Source organism: Podarcis filfolensis, assembly GCF_964270895.1.
Source record: "Podarcis filfolensis genome assembly, chromosome: 5".
Taxonomy (NCBI): Eukaryota; Metazoa; Chordata; class Lepidosauria; order Squamata; family Lacertidae; genus Podarcis; species Podarcis filfolensis.
The window spans coordinates 12,289,851-12,311,038 of NC_139608.1; the positions used below are offsets into that span (position 1 = coordinate 12,289,851).

At 42.0% G+C, this 21,188-nt stretch overlaps 1 protein-coding gene across 5 annotated transcripts in view; it reads right to left on the reverse strand.

The window, feature by feature from the left end:
• Nucleotides 1–21,188, reverse strand: part of NAALADL2 (N-acetylated alpha-linked acidic dipeptidase like 2) — a 607,172-nt gene that overhangs the window by 96,025 nt on the left and 489,959 nt on the right. For all 5 annotated transcript variants that reach the window (XM_083613236.1, XM_083613237.1, XM_083613238.1 and 2 more), the window contains one exon: nt 2,140–2,235. In XM_083613236.1, coding sequence (XP_083469362.1) covers nt 2,140–2,235 — 96 coding nt within the window. The remainder of the gene's footprint in view (nt 1–2,139; nt 2,236–21,188) is intronic.

The window sequence follows — 21,188 nt, forward strand, 5'->3', positions numbered from 1 at the left end:
CAAACATTTAACCAAGGCTTCCTTGCTGAGCTCCAATTCTAGTCAAGCTAAGCCATATTCAGACAGAGGCAGCTGACGTTTTCAGCCCTTCCTTCTCTGGAGGTTCATCTTGGCCCCGGCTCAAATCTTACCTGAGGGGGATGGACTCTGGAGTCCAGTAGAATTTGGGGGCAGACGTCTAGGGCCCCACTTAACAGAATGAGCAGGAGGAACCTCAAACATTGGAGGGTCAGCTTACCACATTTTGGTGCAAACGAAGTAATACGATTGCCATTTCGATAGGGGACCATTTCAAGTTGGCGAAATGAAATGCATTACAGTGGTACCTCGGGTTAAGAACTTAATTCATTCCGGAGGTCCGTTCTTAACCTGAAACTATTCTTAACCTGAAGCACTACTTTAGCTAATGGGGCCTCCTGCTGCTGCCGTGCCACCGCTGCACGATTTCTGTTCTCATCCTGAAGCAAAGTTCTTAACCCGAGGTACTATTTCTGGGTTAGCGGAGTCTGTAACCTGAAGCGTCTGTAACCTGAAGTGTTCGTAACCCGAGGTACCACTGTACCAGCTAAGACTATTATCCATTAGATCATTAAGTCCAGCATCTATAATTACCTAGTACATCAGTGCTGGAGTTCATATAGCTAAATGTGAGAGTTGTCTTCCTGCTCAACTGAGGCGGGTGGAGGCCAATGGAGGTGTTTGAGAAAGAGGTTACAAATTAGTTTCCTTACCACCGCCACCGCATTGAAATTTCATGTGATAATTATCTCAAAGAAACTGCCATCTCCCTATCCAAAAGCACTTCTGTCACTGCTAATCGTTCCAGCACATACCACAGGGACTGTTCAAATGCAGATGATTTAACGGTGACTGTAATTCTTCCTGTAAACAGGATTGATGAATTGTTCGTTCTCCAGACCTCAGGGTCCAAGGATGGAGTGACAGGGATCCCCTTTGAAATCCTTTTAGTGTCAAGGACGGGTGTCAAAGCAGCTGTCTTGCTTGCCAAGAAAGGCGAAAGGGGAATCCTGCACAACAAATGTTCTTTAATCTGCAGCATTCCCAGTTTAAGGCTTCATAAAAACCCCAACAGGCCATGACAAGAAGTCTTCTCTCTGCTCTTTCCTATATAGTGGCAACCTTCGCACAGCAGTTTCCAGGTCTGCCTGCTAGATCAGCAAATGAACAATTTCCATGGATTTCCTTTTCCTTCTCTCTGGTGGAAATATGCCCACAGCCACTGCCTTGGTCAATGAAAAGGGCTTCAGAGGTGAGAAGAATGGAGATTGCCTTCTTTGTTGGGTTATTGCTCTTTTGAAGGTATAAGAAGTTGGGGAAACCTGTGGCTTTCCAGATGTGGTTGGACTCCAACTCACATTAGCTCCATTCAACATGGTTCAAGGCCAGGAGCTGTGGTTCAGCAACATCTGGTGTTCCACAAGGTCCCCATCCTTGATACACCATCCCAGCCTATGACCTGAAGGCACATGAGATCACTACTTTGCCTGAAGATAAGCAGGATTGGTTCTGGTCAGTGAATGGGAACCACAGTTATAGCAACTTGGGTTCCATGATGGAAGGAAGGGGATATTAAACTGTAAGAAATTGAGTAAGTTCATAAGAAGTTTCTGAATCAAATATGTGTAGTACATTTCTATATTCTTGTAGGAGATAAGAGGTTTTTGGTGAAGGAAGAAGAGGTTAAAAGGGAAAACCTGGAGATGGAAAAACTTCTACCAAGAATACAGGATTGTCTACCAAGACAAACAGAACCTAACATCATCTTTAGTCAGCATGATGAACACCATTGACTATCTCTGTGTATACCAAATTTCAGGTTGTGATCTATTGTGGAAGTACCGGAATATTTTTAAAAAACAACAATAACACCAAAGCAAACCATGGGACAATCAGTATGTCAGTGAGGCCCAAATATTTTAAATATAAACAGATTCTGAAGCTTTCGTATTCTGAATACTGAGAATGTGAAATGCACTCTAATGCATTTAAATAACCAGCCAGTCTGGCACATACAAATATTTTTAAAACACCTTTGAAACAGAAATTGATTCATTCATAATTGGTTAACATGAAAGGAATGCTTGTATTACTGAGCGAGACATCTTAAATTTCCTCTACCTTTGCGATGGACTCATGCAGGCTGAAGGAAGACACTAGTTCGTTGGATATTGTTGAATGTAGAGGGAAAAGGGCTTCAGAGAGAAAACTTGCCGTCTGTGTGACAAAAAAAGAGAAAAGGAGAGGGAGAGAACCTTTAAGACTACTTATTGATTTCCTTCTTCAAATGCCTTATTGGATTCTATCTGAAGGTTCAAAGGACCTCAAATTGTTTTAAAGTTGTGCTGATGATTAGACTTCATTTTAGTGATCTAATTTACTTGTTCCAAACTCTGGAACAGAAAAAAGGGATACAGTTATCTTTACTGTAAAAAAAAAAAAGTGTTCTCCTGAAATGACGTCTATCTCAGTAAATGTACTTCCCCGTTCAATGCATTATTACGCCTAAGGGGAGAAAAATCCATATTGATTTCATTTGTGCATTGCTAGTAATTCCAAAACTTGAAATGACTAATTGGCTTGTCAGAAATTATATATGCATGACAATTAGAGCCATAAAACACAAAACTATTTATTCAAGAGGAACTGCATCCCTCCCCTTCAGTAGTAGGCATAGCTTAGAATGTTAATTATAAAAATGAACTAATTCCTGTTCATGTACATCCATTTAGAAATTGAACTAGTTCAGTTTACAGTTCAATTCAGTTTCATCCATTTATCCTATTTACCTTTTTTCTTTTGGCATTCAAGATGTTGTGCTAAAGTGCAAAACAGTGAACTTCATTAAAAAAAAGAGCTAGTTTATTTGAAGAACTGGTAGTAGATAGTTTTCAGAGATGGACCATTGTTTATTACTGAGTTCCCGAGATTAACAGTAATAAATTAACACTACTTGTTATCAGGTGCTCACTGTTTCACGCTTATGCATTTGGTTTGGGCTTTTTTGGTTTTAATCTATCCCATCAATATTTCCAAGCAAACTAAGGCAGCTAACAAATCAATAACAGAACAATAAAATAAATAAATAATACCATCTCCAACTTAAACTAAATCACACACTCGAAACAGCAGCATACAAATTAAGAACTAATAATAGCAAAAATAATAGGAACCTAATTTTTTAATGTTCTAGTTCAATGGAAATTCAAGAGGAGCACAAAACAGGGGAAATCAAGGCTTTGCTTTCTCTGCTCAGGGGTTTTGCACTGGTATATGTTTGATTCCTACCTGCTGTCTGAAGTGGTACAGTCCTGCAATACTTGCATCATGCACAGCTGTTGATTGCATAGTCTAGGCTTGGCTGGTTCTATGGACTCCTGTTTTTTGTGCTTCAGGATCTAGGCAGAAGGCCTGGCTTATCTTCCTGAGATGTAGCTAGTGTGAGGAATTTTATAAAACCGGGCTCTATTGCATAGACACTCATAGGGAACTCATTCTCTTGAGGGCTGATCATCAAACAGTCAAACTGGCAACATCTTTGGGTTTCTGTTTTTGAGAGCTGCGCAGACTTCTGTTGATGCAGTCTAGAATAGCATTAGCTCTTTTTTAAAACTGCCACTGCATCACACTGTTGACTCATGTTAAGCTCGTGGTCTGCTAAGACCTCACATATACTGCTGGCAGAAGCTCCTTGTTGCACCTTACTGCTCAAAACCCATTGGTAGCTTCTGCTAATTTTCAGCTTAAGGAAAGGACCTCCATGTGTATCTTTCCCAAATGCAGAAGCACAACTGTGGATTCGGTACATATGGAAGTAATTCAATGATCTGAAAGCAACCAATTTGCACTGCAGAGGTTGTGCTGCTGCTTCATCACATCACAGTTCTCAGTGTTCATAATATAAGCCTGACTGGGCACCCAGTTTTACTTCTGTCCCCACCCAGCACTAGCAAGTGGTCCTTGGGCTTGTTGACCAGGACAGAATATAGTCCTCTGGCTGAAAGAAGGTCCCTCATTTCTGATTTAGAATCTGAGTGTGAGCCAGGGAAGATAATGGCACATTTGATGAACTCTGAATGCAGTTCTGCTGGAGATTTTGTTTTCAAATGTTCCTCTAGCTGTGTTTGGCCATAGGTGATAAGCACCTGTATGTTTGGAAATACGTTTTTGAAGCTTCTCTCCATGTCTGACAACTGCTGATATTCAAAAGTCAGCTGCCTGATGCTCAAGTCCTTATATCCACATTTAGTAGAGTCCTGAATTTTGGAATGGTTAGTATCAAAAGCGTGATTAATCCATTCCTGACTTGCCAGAAAGTTTTCCTTTTAGAGACCATATATTATTGTGAAGTGTTGAAATTGAAACCTTTGCTTTGGAAGTGATATTAATGCCGCTGGAAGATTTAACAGGATTGATTTGCTGTGCCATGCATTTTGCAACTTTCCCAGCTTGCTTCTGACAGATAGGACACTGCTCTGAGGGTCTCTGGTTGTTTTAAACTTCAGTGTGCTCCTTTTCTACAAAGAACCGAGCTTGGCTGTTTCACTTAAACAAGTTTAGACGTCAGTGGCATTTCATGCAAAATAAATTTGGCAAACGCTTCTAGCAATTTTTAATCACAATTCTCTCTCATTTTATAATTATTGTTATTAAATCTTCCAAATTATTACATAACTCCAATCATATGCATCTTTTTTGTTACACATTTTCTTTTTGACTTCCCATCCCTCCTCCCGTTTTTTTTTAATATTCCACTTAATAGTTGCATTAAAACACATCTACATTTATTTTCTAAGCCCCCAAAATCCATTCTCTACATTCTTCCATTGCTCATATCTCAAATCCTGCATATGATTTCATATAAGAATGATAATTCAATAGGTAGTCCTCCAATGGCCTCCCTCCTTCTATGACAATACAATCATTTTGTCCTCTTATTTTAGCAGTCAGTTTCACCATTTCTCCATAGTTCACCAGTTTTATAAGCCATTCTTCCTTAGCTGGAGTCTCTTCGTCTTTCCATTTCTGTGCATATAAAATTCTAGCTACAGTTGTTGCATACATAAAAAGGTTAGTCAGCTTTTGGGGAATTTCCGTCCCTATTATCCCCAACAAAAATGCTTTGGGTTAAGGGTGGTGGTGGTCAATTTAGGCATCTTCTTCAATTCATTGTAAATCATTTCCCAGGAACCCGTTACCTTGCCACAAGTCCACCAGATATGATAATCACAATTCTCACACAAGGTGCAAACTGACTCCCCTCTCCTGCAAGCAATCTGCACATATAAAAGGCAGTACCCAATGATCCTTTCTATTCTCCCAAGATCCAGCCCCAGTCTAAGCTCCCTTCCAACCTCCTCTTCCATAAGTTCTCTGCTGGAATCCTGCTAGAACATGAACCTCAATCGTACAGTGCTCTTGATTATTTGGAACACCCATGCAGCTTTGGCACTGCAAGTGGAGACAGTGGCAGAATCCCTCTTCTATCTACAAAATGAACAGAGATGAAAATGTGACATCTAGTGAGCAAGAAACAGAACCTCAGATGGAAATATGCAGATGAAGGGAGTGGCTATGCAAATATCCTGGTTCTCAGTGGCTAAAGAGATCACTGGTTGAATAGATGGACCATAAGGAGATGCCTTCTACTGAATTAGACTCTTCGTCCATCTTGCGCAGTACGACCTACACTGACTGGCAGCAGGTCTCCAAGGTTTCAGATGAGGAACGTTTCCCTGCCTACCCAGAACTGTCAGGGAATGAACCTGAGATTTTCTTCATGAAAATGCTCTACCAATAAGGCACAACCAAAGGCCTGGATAAATAAGTAGGGCTTTAACTAGTACTGCAAATATAAAAACCTTTATATCAACAGCAGTGTGATGGGCATGGCTGGAAAGGGTCTTGTGTACAGCTTATACAGTGGTACTTCAGGTTAAGTACTTAATTCGTTCCGGAGGTCCGTTCTTAACCTGAAACTGTTCTTAACCTGAAGCACCACTTTAGCTAATGGGGCCTCCTGCTGCTGCTGCACCGCTGGAGCACGATTTCTGTTCTCATCCTGAAGCAAAGTTCTTAACCTGAAGCAATATTTCTGGGTTAGCGGAGTCTGTAACCTGAAGCGTATGTAACCTGAAGCATATGTAACCCGAGGTACCACTGTTTCTCTATGGTTCCAATACTGAGAAAACCAGACCCACGAACACCATACCTTATAAATCTATATAGCAATGTGGAAAGAACCCATATGCAATCTTTCCAATGCATTATATACATTTAAAAAAAAAAAATCAGAAAAGACGAAGTGGTAGTTTCAGTTTCAAAGTAGGAAATAACTGTGGTGACTTCCTTGCTTCTCGCTGGATGAAACATTAAAGAAACCTGCAAGATCTGAATGTTGCATAATCAATCATTCTCAGAAGAATTAATGAGGTAATAGATTCCTTACCAGTGTATTTTCATCTATGAGAGCTCAGCACTTGCTTGTCTTCCACTCCCACCCTGCTACACACACAAACACACACACCAAATATCTCCAGGAAGAGAACCACTCCAGTCATTCATTATTAGGATGACAGTGCATAAGAGAGGCACGATTGACAGTAATGATTCATCTTTATTTTAGATGTTTATGCAGGGAGACTGAACAGATCAGTACATTTAAGTGGAAAGGAGCAGAGCCCAATGTACTGCTGCGTGAATAACACACACAAATTGCCAACAATGGATAGGTAACAAATCAATAAAGCACTTGAACCAGCACCCTCCCGCTTAAAAGAACTAAGTGCACTTGAAACCACTAAGGCTGTGTACACACCATATATTAAAGCTCATTTAAAGTACAAATAAAATGATGATGATGATGATGATGATGATGTCTTCAGGAAAGAACCTTTCACTGTGCTACTTGCCCCTAAGGTCTGTTCCGTGACGACTCAAAGCAAGCGTTTGATCATTGTTGCACTTATTTTTACAAAACACCCTCCCAAACAAGTGTCTATGGTGCTATGCTTTAGACATGGGCTTAAAAGCTTCTCATTCACACAGACTGTCTCTGTAGTGTGACCCTACCATCTTTCCCAGGGGTCAGCAACCTAAGGCCCATGGGCCACAAGCAGCCCATGGGGGTCATTTAACCGGCCCATGGATCCCTGCCACCCGCTCAGTCAGCTCCCGTGCACCGCGCTAAACCGGCACAGAGCAGAGCAGAGACCACCTTCCGCGACACTGGCCGGCTTCCTGCGCAAAGCTCCTCCACACCGGAAGGAGCGCCAGAAATAGCGCTTGCACATGCATGCATATGCACACACTCAGGCCCACTGCGGCGTCTGCGGGACCGTGAACTGGCCCAAGCCACAAAAACTTTGCCGACCCCTGATCTTTCCCATAATACTGAATACGCCCCACCACATATTTTATTTTGTACATCCTTTCAAATATCAAAACACACACTATTCCGCTATTTTAATGCTTAGTAACTTGTAAATAATTTTGCTTACAGAAAGTAGGTGCAAAGTGTGTCATGGCGGGATAGTAAAATTTTTGCACTCCCCTTGTTGAACATTCCCCCTGGATTATTTCCCAACTTTTTAAAAGCAGTTTTGGAAACACTCCAAGGGTTATCATTATGGGATGAAGAGCTGACCATCACCCAAAGACCATCAGATCTACTTGACAAGCCAAAAAGCCCTTCCCTTCCACGCTCCCGGTTAATGGGGTGGCATCTTTTGATCAGCAGCCATTGACCAACTTTCTTCTCTTCAACCGAATTCCTGAAAATAACCTTCTGTCACATCACAGCTGAACTGGAACACTGTAGGACTGCATGATTGATGGAAGAGGCTCTGAGCAATTCATTGACATATGACAAGAGTCCCAGAAGCTGAGCCACCCACTTCGCCTTGTTGATAAGGCACAACTTTAATATAAGCAGGATTAAGGCAGAGATGACAAGCTGGGCAAAGACTGACAATCAGATACGGAGCATAGCCTAGTATTCTGAAACAGGAACTTAGAGAACACAAGAAGCTGCCTTATACTGACTTAATACATTGGTCCATCTAGCTCAGTCTGTTGGATAGTTTGTTTAAAGGTAGGGTTCATTATTGTTCCACAGGGTGTGTACCACTTTAAGGGCCAGGGTGCATATCCTGACCTAGTTTTTGCAGCTGTGTGGCGGTGTAACAGGTGCTGATAGGTCACTCTGATTAGCTGTGTCAGCAATTGTGTTTGCTATATAATGAGCTTTACTCTGTACCTTACCCATAGCTGTCAACTTTTCCCTTTTCTTGTAAGGAATCCTATTCGGAATAAGGGAATTTCCCTTAAAAAAAGGGAAACGTTGACAGCTATGACCTTACCCCCCCCCCCCCCGTTGGATGAATGGGTGATAATTATAACCACTTTGTAAGATGTATGTTTGAGGAGTTTTTGTTATTAAACCTTGCAAAGGTCTCTTTGCATCTCTTCAGTGATTCCATCTATGTGGTCTACTCTGCACACAATCTGTGGCTTGTTTCAAATGCCCAATACGGTATAGTCTACACTGAGTGACAGCTGCTCTCCAAGGTTTCAGAGAAAGGACATGTCGGAGATTGAACCTAAGGCATCCGACATGCCAAGCAGTTGCCCTTCTACTTAGCTACCACCAGGCTTTGTCTCAACCCTGTTTTAAATCACGCTGCAAAATACCTTGCTTGAGCAAACCTGCTTCATGGCCCTGAACCAATTCACTTGACCCACACTGCCTGTTCTGAATTAATTCCCCAATAACCCTCCTGTCTCTGAGTGTTTTCTGAAACTCTGAATGAATTGCTCATCTGGACTGACTTTGCATGCTAAAAAAGGCCTTGCAGTATCATTTGGGTTGAGTCCAAACTATCCACCCATTACCATTATCGTAAAGGTTCATGAGCCACCACTGGAGGGATAGCCTACCTACTGTTGTAACTACTCTGGTAACCTCAAGGTTAGATTACTGCAATGTGTTATTCGTAGGGCTGCCTCTGAAGACGGTTCGGAAACTTCAGCTGGTGCAGAATTCAGCAGCCAGGTTGCTCACTGGAGCAAGACGGTTTGAGCATATTACACCAATCCTGGTCCAACTGCACGGGCTACCAATTAGTTTCTGGGCCCAATTCAAAGCGCTGGTTTTGAGCTATGAAGTCTTAAACGGCTCAGGACCTCAATACTTCAAGGACTGCCTCTTTCCATATGAACCTACCCAGACCCTGAGATCATCTTCTGAGGTCCTCCTTCATGTGCCTCCTCCTCAAGAGGTCCAGAGGGTGGCAACATGAGAATGGGCCTTCTCTGCAGTGGCTCCCCGTCTGTAGAATGCTTTCCCCAGGGAAGTTCACCTGGCACCTTCATTATATACCTTTTAGGCACCAGACAAAAATGTTCCTTTTTAACCAGGCCTTTGGTTGATCTGATTGACATCCTATACCCTTTTAAAATGTGGCTCTTTTGGGGGGATGAATTATTGAGTTATTGTTTTTATTTTGATTTTATATATCGCAATCTTTTTTGTGAACAGCCCTGAGACCTCCAGGTATAGGGCAGTATATTAACTAACTAACTAACTAACTAACCAACCAACCAGGGGCTAGAAACCACAGGAAGACAGAATGTTCTCGTGCTTGGATCTTGCTTTGGGGATTCCCAAAGGCATGTGGTTGGCCACTGTGAGAACAATGGCTTACATGTTAAAAAATGTGCTAAACGCATAAACACATAAAATCTTTAGGAAAAACTACCATAGAAAATTGGCCCAGTCACCTGTGGGTCTGAGTATGGGGATTTTCTTGACAGACTGATTTGTATTGGGGGATGGTCTGCGCCTACAGATCTGTAGACAGAATCTGGCGACCATCCGGGTCGACTTATGATCTTTACCTAAAAGGAGAAGATCGAATTTGTGTTTTTCCGGGAGGTCAGCAAGTCAACCCCTCTTTATCCCAATGAATAGTGTACAGCCCAGATACTTTTATAAGCACATCTCAGTACTTAGTAAGGGTAGCTTTATCCAGCAGTGTGCTCATACACACACACAAATGAGTGAGTCTTCCCATTGATTTATTCAATAGAGTCAACAATAGCAACACTATCTCTCCCGCATAAGCATAATAACTGAAAATGTGCTACTTAGCCGACACTAATGCAATGGAGCTAACCATATGCAACAGATAATAAAGGAACACCATATTGCCACATGTGAGATGCTAACTTTTGCTCTGCCTTTACGTCTACTCAGGTCTTGACAGACAAAGCTGTGTTGCTGATCTGCTTCTTTCACTATTCAAGGACTACAACAGCTACAAAGCATTCCCAACAGATGTTGTCTTCTGCTGTTGCCTTGCCCTCTGAGAGGGTAAAGAGAGTTGATAATAGGAAAACAAAGAGATTATTTCAACAGTCAGGCAGAAACAGAAAGTTCCAGCTAATTAATTCCACCACCACCCACCATAAGTACTTAAAAATGTATGGAGAGACTGAGATCAGGCCAGTCTAGTCCAGCATCCTGTTCTCACGGTGGCAAACCATATGCTGCAGCAGTTGCAGTAACAGCATAATAATACTAATAATAATACACCCATCTGGCTGGGTTTCACCAGCCACTCTGGGCGGCTCCCAGCAGAATATTAAAAACAAAACAAAAGATCAAACATTAAAAACTTCCCTAAACAGGGCTGCCTTCAGATGTCTTCTAAAAGTCAGATAGTGGCTTATTTCCTTGACATCTGATGGGAGGGCGTTCCACAGAGTGGGCACCACTACCAAGAAGGCCCTCTGCCTGGTTCCCTGCAACCTCACTTCTTGCAGTGAGGGAACCACTAGAAGGCCCTCATAACTGGACCTCAGTGTACGATGTGGGTGGAGACGCTCCTTCAGGTATTGCGGACTTTGTAAAATTTATCTGCTTTTTTGGAACAATATTCTGGTATTCCAGGTTGGATGTATCCCAATAGCGATTTTGATAATGGTCCTTGTCATTCCTCCACTCCTTTGATCAGGCTTCTCTGGGGTCACTCCTGTGTCCATCACACTTGCAGTCAACCAAAATGTCCTCAGACAAGATCACTCACTCATCTTCCCTTAAGAATGATCAGCTCTCCTGATCATTTGAGCTTTCGTTTAAGGAAGTGTTTTGTGAAATTAGAAATATATTGATGCTTCCCCTTTCACAATAGTGGGTCACTTCTGATTAGACTTCAATTGAGCATCCAACTTCCAATCTTAAAGAGAATTGCCTCCTTTTCATTTTAATTTGGGCACCATTTTCTGCTGCCCTCTGGTCTCTTGACACAGTGATTAATTGATTTATGAATCAATTACATTTGGCCTCTAAATGGGAACAAAAAAAATCATTCCCTTTGATTTATTTATGGCATGTGTCAGAATGTACATCTGCTTTCTTCCATCCATTCTTTAGATTTTCTAACCCTTTCCCATGTAATTAACTTCATTTTAGAGGGATATGAAATGTGGAACCCTTTTCACACTCAGCAAAAGACACCACGCAGATTCGAAGGAGGATGATTTTCATCAAGACTGCAGCACAGAGGAGAAGTTTATCATTCTCTCTCTGCCCCCGCCAAAAAATCCCTGATATGCCATATGAACTGAAGCTTATATGGTTCCTACTTAAATGCAAGACCAGGCACGTTAGATATGATTGCATATATAATGGAATGTGTGATAAACAAACTTTCACAGCTCACACAAAAAGCCTTCTTTTCTGTTTACTTGTTGCCAATGATATGCACGGAGTGTCCTTGTGGAACCACCCCAAAACACATAAAAGAAACTGCATAAGATGAAAGAAATGCATGAGAACTGACCTACTCAAGAGCACATGGAGATAGGAGACGCTGCACTATAATCACTTCCATACAATTTGAGGAATCACAAATGCAGCTTCGAAATGGAGGCTAAAATTCCTCGTTCCGTGAAAGAAATGTAATATTTTTCGATTCCTCCCACACCAACCTGTTGCCACTAAACAAATGAAGTAGAAAACCAGGTAACAGAAGTGATCTTCATGCATACACTTGTCTTGTATCAGAGCAGGGGGACCTGTGGACTTTCAGATGCCATTGGACTACAACTCCCATCATTCCTGGCCATTGACTTTGCTTACTGGGACTGGTGGAAGTTGGAGTCCAATGGCAGGCCACAAATTCCCCAACCATGCTGCTCTTGAGTGGCTTTCCTTTATACTCTTATGGTCAAAACTCCAACAATTAAGAGCTGTGGATCATTAGACTGAGCCTGGCCTTGGCTGGGGAGGGCGGGGTATAAATAAAAATTATTATTATTATTATTATTATTATTATTATTATTATTATTATTATTATTACACTGTTGCTACCATACTTACAGTACATTTTAAACTTCTCTTATTTTTAAATAATCCAGGATAGTTTAAGAAAGACGAGTTTCACACAATGTTACAAGTGAGTTTAAGCTGTAGAGTTTGAAGACCACTGAAATCATGAGCGCTGAATTTATTTTGAAATCCACTCTAAACTTCATGTATGATCTGAATGACCTAGACAAATTGAACCGTCTCAAGAAGCTGGAAAGATGACCCAACAGTTCTAACAACATAATGCCCATATAAAAGATTGACTAAGAGCTTCACAGCAACACTGCTACAGGTGTTGACAGCATTTTATTTATTTTCATATTTTCATCTAACCTCTCCCACTGTTTGCGTTGGCTTTACAATATCATAAAAAGCAGCAATAAAACTGCATAATCCTAAAAAATTGCAAGCATCCCTTGAGAACGTAGTAAACCAAGCAGAAATCAGAAATGGGTTTCTTTTCTTTTTTTAAAAGCAAGTAAGAAGTCATCCTTTTCTTTCTTTTCTTTTTCAATCAACAAATGATTGTGAAAAGGAGGAAAAGAGATACGAATGTGAGCTTTGCCTTTTTCAAAATATAAAAAGCCAATGGGCTGCAGCGTTGAGGAACCTATCAGAGAGATCATTACCTATCATCATCCATTATATATATTACTGAGCATAACACGAGCCAGGACTCCAGCACAGAGGCCTGTACAGAGGTGGGATACCACTTTCAGACAAAGGGCCACATTCCCTTCTATGAAATCTTCCAGGGGCCACATGGCAGTAGTGGGCAGGGCCAGAGGCAAGTCAGGGCAAAACACTGCCCTGTAAAGTTTGGCACAGTAGGCTAGTTTCTTCACAAAGAGGCAAGCAAGGGGCATTCTCAGAGTTCCAGGAAGCTCTCCAGCCACACAAAAACACTCAATGTGGATGTGAAACCTGGGGGGAGAGGGTGTGCCCTGGGGGGAGAGGGTGTGCATACCCTTCAACATTTCTCTGATGAAAATGTTGTTGTTGTTGTTTAGTCGTGTCCGACTCTTTGTGACCCCATGGACCAGAGCACGCCAGGCACTCCTGTCTTCCACTGCCTCCCGCAGTTTAGTCAAACTCATGCTGGTAGCTTCGAGAACACTGTCCAACCATCTCGTCCTCTGTTGTCCCCTTCTCCTTGTGCCCTCCATCCTTCCCAACATCAGGGTCTTTTCCAGGGAGTCTTCTCTTCTCATGAGGTGGCCAAAGTATTGGAGCCTCAGCTTCAGGATCTGTCCTTCCAGTGAGCATTCAGGGCTGATTTTGCTTATTGGGTGCTGAATTGGGACTAGCAATATGTGATCACACATCCTTGGACTCTGTGCCTAGTATATGCTCCACTATCAATTATTACTACTGCTACTTCTGTTGCTGCTTTAGGAAATGCAGATTATAGGCTGGCCTTTCTTTTTCTTCTAATGGCTATTTAGAATTTATTTTACATCTATTGCATTATATTGCTTCATTACACTATTGATTTTACATTTTCTTTCAACAGTTGAGACTAGCATGTTAGGAAGCCTGTCTGTGTCTGCAATGCTACCAGTGCCTATGCAGTTGAAATCCCCAAATGCTCTGGAGCATTAGCATTTAATTTTTCAGTGTTTATAAATAACACTCACTGTTTGACAGGAAGGGTGGTCATGGAATCTCCTCTGGTGAATTTCTGCACTCCTTTTAGGCAGGAGGTCATTCATTATTTGGCTACATCCCACCTCCTGGAGCCAGAACTGCAAGGGGTATGTCATTTTCTGAATGGGTTGAATTTCCACAAAAATCTCTGCCGCAACTGCAAAAGTAGACACCTCTGCACATGTAGCATCTAAAGATGGCAGTTAGGGATAGCTTTCTGTGACAATCCTTGGTCAACTTTTCAGAGAGCTGGTTGAAGTGGCAAGATCTTTGGCCCACAACGAAATTGCTTAGGAAAAGACAGAAACAGAAGAAGCTCAGAAAGCCAAGGTAGGTCTCAGTCTCACACCAAATGCTGCTTCTGTTTTGAACAGAATGGACCTCTGCAGAATCAGTTAAAATGGAGGCTAGCTACTGAGGCATGTACATTATGAAACTTCAGATCCATGGTAACATCCTCTAAGGAGCAAACTCTAAGCATTCAAACTCTGAATACCACCACCTTGATGGGAGATTATTGGAAAGGTTGAACAGTGACCCATAGAACGAGGTGAGATATATTCTGTAAGGAACTGGGGAAGCAGCCTGAGGATTTTTAGCCTTGGTTTCTCCTGTAACACCAGAGTGCGGGGGGGGGGGCTTTTAAAGGGTGTATTCCCTGGGGTCAGTTTGTTTTAAGATTAATGAATGTGGGGTATCTTTTGTACACCTTCAGAATGTCTGCGAAGGATAGAGGGTCAAGTCAGAGATGGATTTAGGGGAGCATGACCAGTTCAGTATCACTGGGCATGTAGTCTCAGCTGTGTTGCCAGGGACATCACAACTATGATTTAGAATGGAGCATGAGGGGTGGAAGAGCTCCGAATTTCGGCACCACACAGGGCGCTGCTGAAATTTGAGACCCCAAGAGCCACCACGGATAAAGTATCTAAAATGATGGCAAAACACTGCATCACCTGCAAGGCAACCAGCTGTTAATACTGTAATAAGGTCCATAGTTATGTCAGAAAAGAGAGTGGCTTCTCCCACTGTGGGCAAGAGTATCCCTTCTCCATGGAGCCCACGGACTCCTGTTTTAACTAGAACTTCCCTTGTGGCTGTGAAAACAAGAAGGTGAACCTTGTTGAATCCTCACACTTCATTCTCTGTGATGGAGGAAACCCCTTAATCTGTTTGGGCATTCTCCACGTGCAAAACCTATGCATGAAGAAGATGGCGGCAGTAATTTGCTCCAGGTCCCACCCCTGATACCTTGAGTGGCGCCGGCCACTCCTCCTGGAAGTCCATGCATCAGTGGGCATGTCTGCAGAGCAAAGCAGGTGTGTAAGAAGCTACTCCTGCATAGGCTTTGCCTTTGCTGACATGCATGCAAGATGTCAGGGCCAGGGCAACCTACCAACTCCCCCTTACATAAGTTCTGCATGTGGATAATGCCCAAACAGTACTTTTGGGTGAGACAGAGACCAAAGTTCCTACCTCATCAGATTTAAGCTCTGCCCTCTCCAGTTCTTGGAGGAAGGTCCTGAGACAAAGCTGAATGACTTCTTCTCTACAAGGGGAGAAACAAAGCCGATATGTTTACCCCAAGACCAGACAGTGTGTAGGCAAATGCTTTCCCTCTGCAATGCCAACTGACTTCATGTCTGTTGTTATTTTTTTCTCCGCCAGAAGAGTAAATAATTGGTGTGGGTGAGAGGATGATTCATTCCTTGTGCTCAATCGCTCTATGACTTTTTAAAGGTGTATGTGGGGGGGGAGTAGTAGTTCAAAATGACAAACTCTGCCAATTCTCTCAGGAAATATTAATGTGAGTTTATAACTCAGCTGGAATGTACCAGAAGCATTGTTCAGATAGACAGAGAGCACTTTTGTTGCCATGTTTACTTGTGCTTTTTTAACCTAGCTTTGTATTTCGACTTTAACAAGCAACATGCTTTATAGTTGGTGACATTTATATTTACAAGGGTTAGGTCCATAAAAATAACTCCTCAGGTCTATATAATTGTAGACAAACCCTCTCTTCCCCATTGCCGCCTACAAATGCATCTAAATGAAACTGATGAGACAACGGAAGCCCTCTTCTCTGTGTAGAATTTAACTTACCTCGCCAGTTGTATAAATGTTTAGAAGATAAGATTAGGCCAATAAAGTGAAAGCTAATAATAACTGACCTGCTTACTATGCTCCTGATGTTTCCCGTTCGAGATTTTGATGGGGAACATGTGTAAACAAGTATAAGTGTATAAAAGAAAAGGGAATATTAAACATAGTTTTTGAACTTCAGCAAGCAGAGGGGCAAAATGAGATGCAACCTTTTTGAAATGCAGCAGTTATTCTAAAGTAGCTTGAAATGAAGAACGCCAGTATAGTATCATACTGCAATTTCTGGAGCTACAGGCTTCACCAATCTGTCAGCCTCATGTATTAGCAATTCTCACATTTTCCTGTGTATGCAGATGTGGGAATAATGCCTGCATCAGCACGAAAGCCTTGCACAGCTTAAATGAGGAGTCAGTGGAACCTTGATTTTGAATTTTTGTAGGCCAACGGCTACTTCATTAGATATTTTTTTTGGGGGGGGTGTTACTTAATTAAAATGATGGGTCCTGATTTAACACCTGCCAAAATATTTGGGTGCTCAGTTATGCTTCCCTTCGTTGGACTGGGGAGGGAGCCGTTCTCCCAGTACATTTCCGGGCACAATTCAAAGTGTTGGTGCTGACCCTTAAAGCCCTAAATGGCCTCGGTCCAGTATACCTGAAGGAGCATCCCCACCTCCATCGTTCTGCCCGGACACTGAGGTCCAGCGCCGAGGGCCTTCTGGTAGATCCCTCGCTACGAGAAGCCAAGTTACAGGGAACCAGGCAGAGGGCCTTCTCGGTAGTGGCACCCACCCTGTGAAACGCCCTTTGTCAAAGAGAAAAATAACTACCAAACTTTTAGAAGACATCTGAAGGCAGCCCTGCTTAGGGAAGCTTTTAATGTTTAATAGGTTATTGTATTTTAATGTTTTGTTGGAAGCCACCCAGAGTAGCTGGGGAAACCCAGCCAGATGGGCGGGGTATAAATTATTCTTATTCTTATTCTTATTATCTTGACAGTTAAATGGAAGCCTATACGGGCCTTCTCCATTAGAATGAAGAGGTGGAATTTCTCATGCAGGAGAACGATGCACATGTCAGAGCACTCAGAGCCCTCTACCTAACGGATTTGCAGCACTGCTACACTAATGATATGGTTTGTTCCCATGATCTTCAGTTCAGCAGCATTCAAGAATGATCCAAGTCCTGTCTCTTAATTAGGGTTGGGTGAATATTTTAATTTCGGGTCGTCCCCCCCCCCCGCACCTCTCATTTGTAGTTGTAAGTTTCATTCTCTATTTTTCCACATCAGTTTGTGATTTTTCAAAAAAAACCAACAAAAACCCTCATGAAAATTCAGTAGAATTTTAGTGCAGTATCCATTTTTTATGCAACTTCTTTAATATCCACATTTTTGCAAAGCAATTTTGCCTGCCATTTTCACTGGTATATGCATTTTATATGCACGCCAAACCTTAGTATATGCATTTTTGTACACGTTACCTCGCTGGAGAGCTGCATTTCAGACTTTGGAGACACACGGATTTTAAAGGATGGCTTTGTTTTGGTTCGCATATTGCTGCAGAATGTGTAAAATAGGGAAGTTCATCTATAAATGCAAAGTGAATTGGATTGATCCCCCAACCCTAATCCTACTGTATTGATCCAACCCCACCTCATCCATTAACTAGGGTTCCTTGGTCTCATGGTTTGTCTCACAATGACAGAGTATGTTTATTATATACAGTGCTGGCGGAAAGCCTCTGACCATCCAGACATTGTTAGACTACAGCTTTCATCATCCCAGCATCGTTGGCCAAGGCTCATGAGAGTTGAAGTCCAGCAACATTTGATGGGGTGAAGGTTCCCCATTCCTGATTTTGAATGTGTATCCTGCCTTTCCACAACTGCCATTATCTGCTACAACCAAGACGACTCACAGTGGTTACATACTAACACAATATCAAAGTCGATATTAAAAACAACAGCACAATCAACATAGGAGAAAATAAAAACAAAAGCAGTTTTTTTAAAAAGCATGCAAGGAAAACAAACCAGCAGCAGAAAAACAAAAACAAAAAGACCCGTTTATACATAAATGTCTTCATCTGCCATTGGAAGGCTCCTAGAAGGGAGATTAGCAGAGGAATTGCAAAGCCTTGGCACAGCCAGTGAAAAGGCCCTGCCAAACAGGAATGTAAGAAGGCATTGCTTTCTGTTCCACCCTGAGTTTGTCACCCACAGCGCTGTTTCTATTCGTCTGCAACTTGGCATCCTCCCCAAACTGTGCCATTCATCTCACTGCAAAATTATGTATCTCGTGTGATTGGCTGAATTAATAGTGTATATTACACAGATCATGCTGTCTTGACGTTGTCCCATCCTGTTCATTTCAATGCAAAGGAAATGCGGTGCAAAGGGAGGAAAAGCATAATCAATTTTATATCGTTTGTGAACTGAACAGCAAATACCAAATCTATTCGCTGGTTTGATTTCCATTCCAGACATGAGATGAATCTGTGAACGGTTGCAATTTCCACTCCAGCTCCGAGGGCCTTTTGGCCGTTCCCTCACTGCGAGACATGAAGTTACAGTGAACCAAGCAGAGGGCCTTCTCGGCAGTTGCGCCCGCCCTGTGGAACGCCCTCCCATCAGATGTCAAGGAAATAAATAACTACACAACTTTTAGAAGACATCTGAAGGCAGCCCTGTATAGGGAAGTTTTAAATGATTGATGTTTCACTGCATTTTTATGTGTTGGAAGCCCCCCAGAGTGGCTGGGGTATAAATAATAAAATAAGAAAGTTGTTGTTGTTGATAGTAGTAGTAGTGTACTGAAAACACAATGGGAAGAGAGAAACAAAATTGCACTGGAGATCAGCTGAAAGAAGTTTCAAACTTGTCTACCAGGGATGTCAAGCTCTACCCTTGCTCAGCTCAGGTAGGTTCCACCTTTGAAGCCCTAGGCCTCTCCCCTTGGGCCTCTGAACAGTGGCATAGCAAGGTCAGGTGGTACCCGGGGCAGAATTTTTTTTGTTACCCCCCCCCCCATCGATGGCTCAGGGTAAGCTTGGGAGTCGAGTCGCAGGCAGGCGGCGCACCGAATGTCACCCCCCTCGGCGATGACACCCGGGTGGTCCGCCCCTCCCTGCCCCCCCTCCTACACCTCTGCCTCTGAATCCACAGACCCTCGGGTTAACAGCAACATTTGTCATGATAAGTCCTTTGACTTCATCAACAAAACAAAACAAAAAAGGCCTAATAGAGGAAGTCTGATAACTTTTTAATGATGCCAAATGATTGGTCTCATGATTAATAGCCATAAAGTATTTATTGCGATGGGTCCCAGAAAGACAATATAGAGCCTGATTTTCCCAAAGCAGCCATAAAATTGGCAGCAAAGACAATAACGTCGCATCTCTCTCCCTCTTGTGTATATGTACTCCACCTGCTCCGTAGATTTAGCCATCCATTCACTACATTAATTAGAACTCGCTCGTCCCCATTTTACCTATGTAGAAGTATAAAATGTGAAGCTAGCTAATTACAGGCGAGCTTACTTAAATGCACACTATAAAAACCTACCTTCCAGAACAGATGGTCTAGCAACGAACTCTCTGCCTTTCCTATGTAGACATGGCCAAATTTCACAAGAGTGGCCAGTTTGACAGAGGGATGGATTAATCTGCCCATTTTGGTTTCGCTTAGTTTCTCACCCTCCCAATCCTAAATTCAGTTCTCCACATTTCTGAAGGAATTTAGGGGGTTTTTTGTTTTGTTTTGTTTTAAAAAATCCTTACAAAGACTACCAGCATTTTTGTGTACATTTCCCCTAATACACGTTGCAATACAATTTTTTTTTCTAATATAGACATTTTGCAAGCAGTTCTCCCTAATATAATGAATTCTAGCACATTTTTTCCATGAGTATCTGCATATCTTCCCTGAATATATGCATTTCTGTACACGTTGTTTTGGTTTGAGAAGTGCAGCACAAAAGTCAAAGAAGTGTGAACTTCAAAAGATACCTGTATTTCAATTTGTGTATTGGTTTGAAAAGTGAGAATTGTTGTTGTTACAGTTAATTTACTGATCACCTTCCAAACCACTATATCAAGGCGATTTGCAATTAAAAACAGTTAAAAACACAAACACAACAAACATATTTACAACAAGACTATAACCTTAACAAGTGAACACTCATGGTAAAGACCCATTAATCCAGCTGGGAAAGGATTTGACAATTGCTCACTAAAATGTCAGTAGAGTCTCAATTCTGTCCCATCTCTCACATCAGAATAGAAGTAGCCAAGAAATGCACCAGTCCTCCCTAATAATAATAATAATAATAATAATAATAATAATGTTACAGAATCATTTCAACAACAAACCCTCTCTCCTCTTAAATTGCTGGAAGGAGGAAATGCTTTCCATACAAACTATCAGTAGTTTTTTTTTTTAATATAAAAAATTACCCCCTGCTTTGGGCAAAATAATAATAATAATAATAATAATAATAATAATAATAATAATAATACCCCACCCATCTTGCTGGGTTTCCCAAACCACTCTGGGTGGCTTCCAACAGAATATTAAAATACAATAGTCTATTAAACATTAAAAGCTTCCCTAAACAGGGAACATCTTGATGTTCTCACATTCAGCATGTGATCTCTGTATGCCTTTAAGTACCCCATGAATGTTTCCAGTAAAAAAGGCCCAAATGGACCCCAGTCCCACCTCCTGCTAGTGATGTGCTCCCTACCTTCAGGGAGGGAGCCGAGCCTAGGTTGGACAGTAATCTTGTGTCATTGACTCCACCAACATCTCCATGACCAAGACGCTGGTTGTGGAGGTGTGTGAACAGACCAAGCCTATTCTTGGGAGTGCTCCCTTGCTTGCCTGATCCCGTCCTGTCTTTGGACAGGACTCTGCCCACTCCACTCTTTGAAAGGAGGACTCAGGGGACATGTCAAGTGTTGGTACAGCATCATAGCATGTGCCTAGCCATGTTCTTTGGAGGTCTGTATTAACCCACTGAGTGCACCTTGAAAACTCATCTGTGTTTAGAT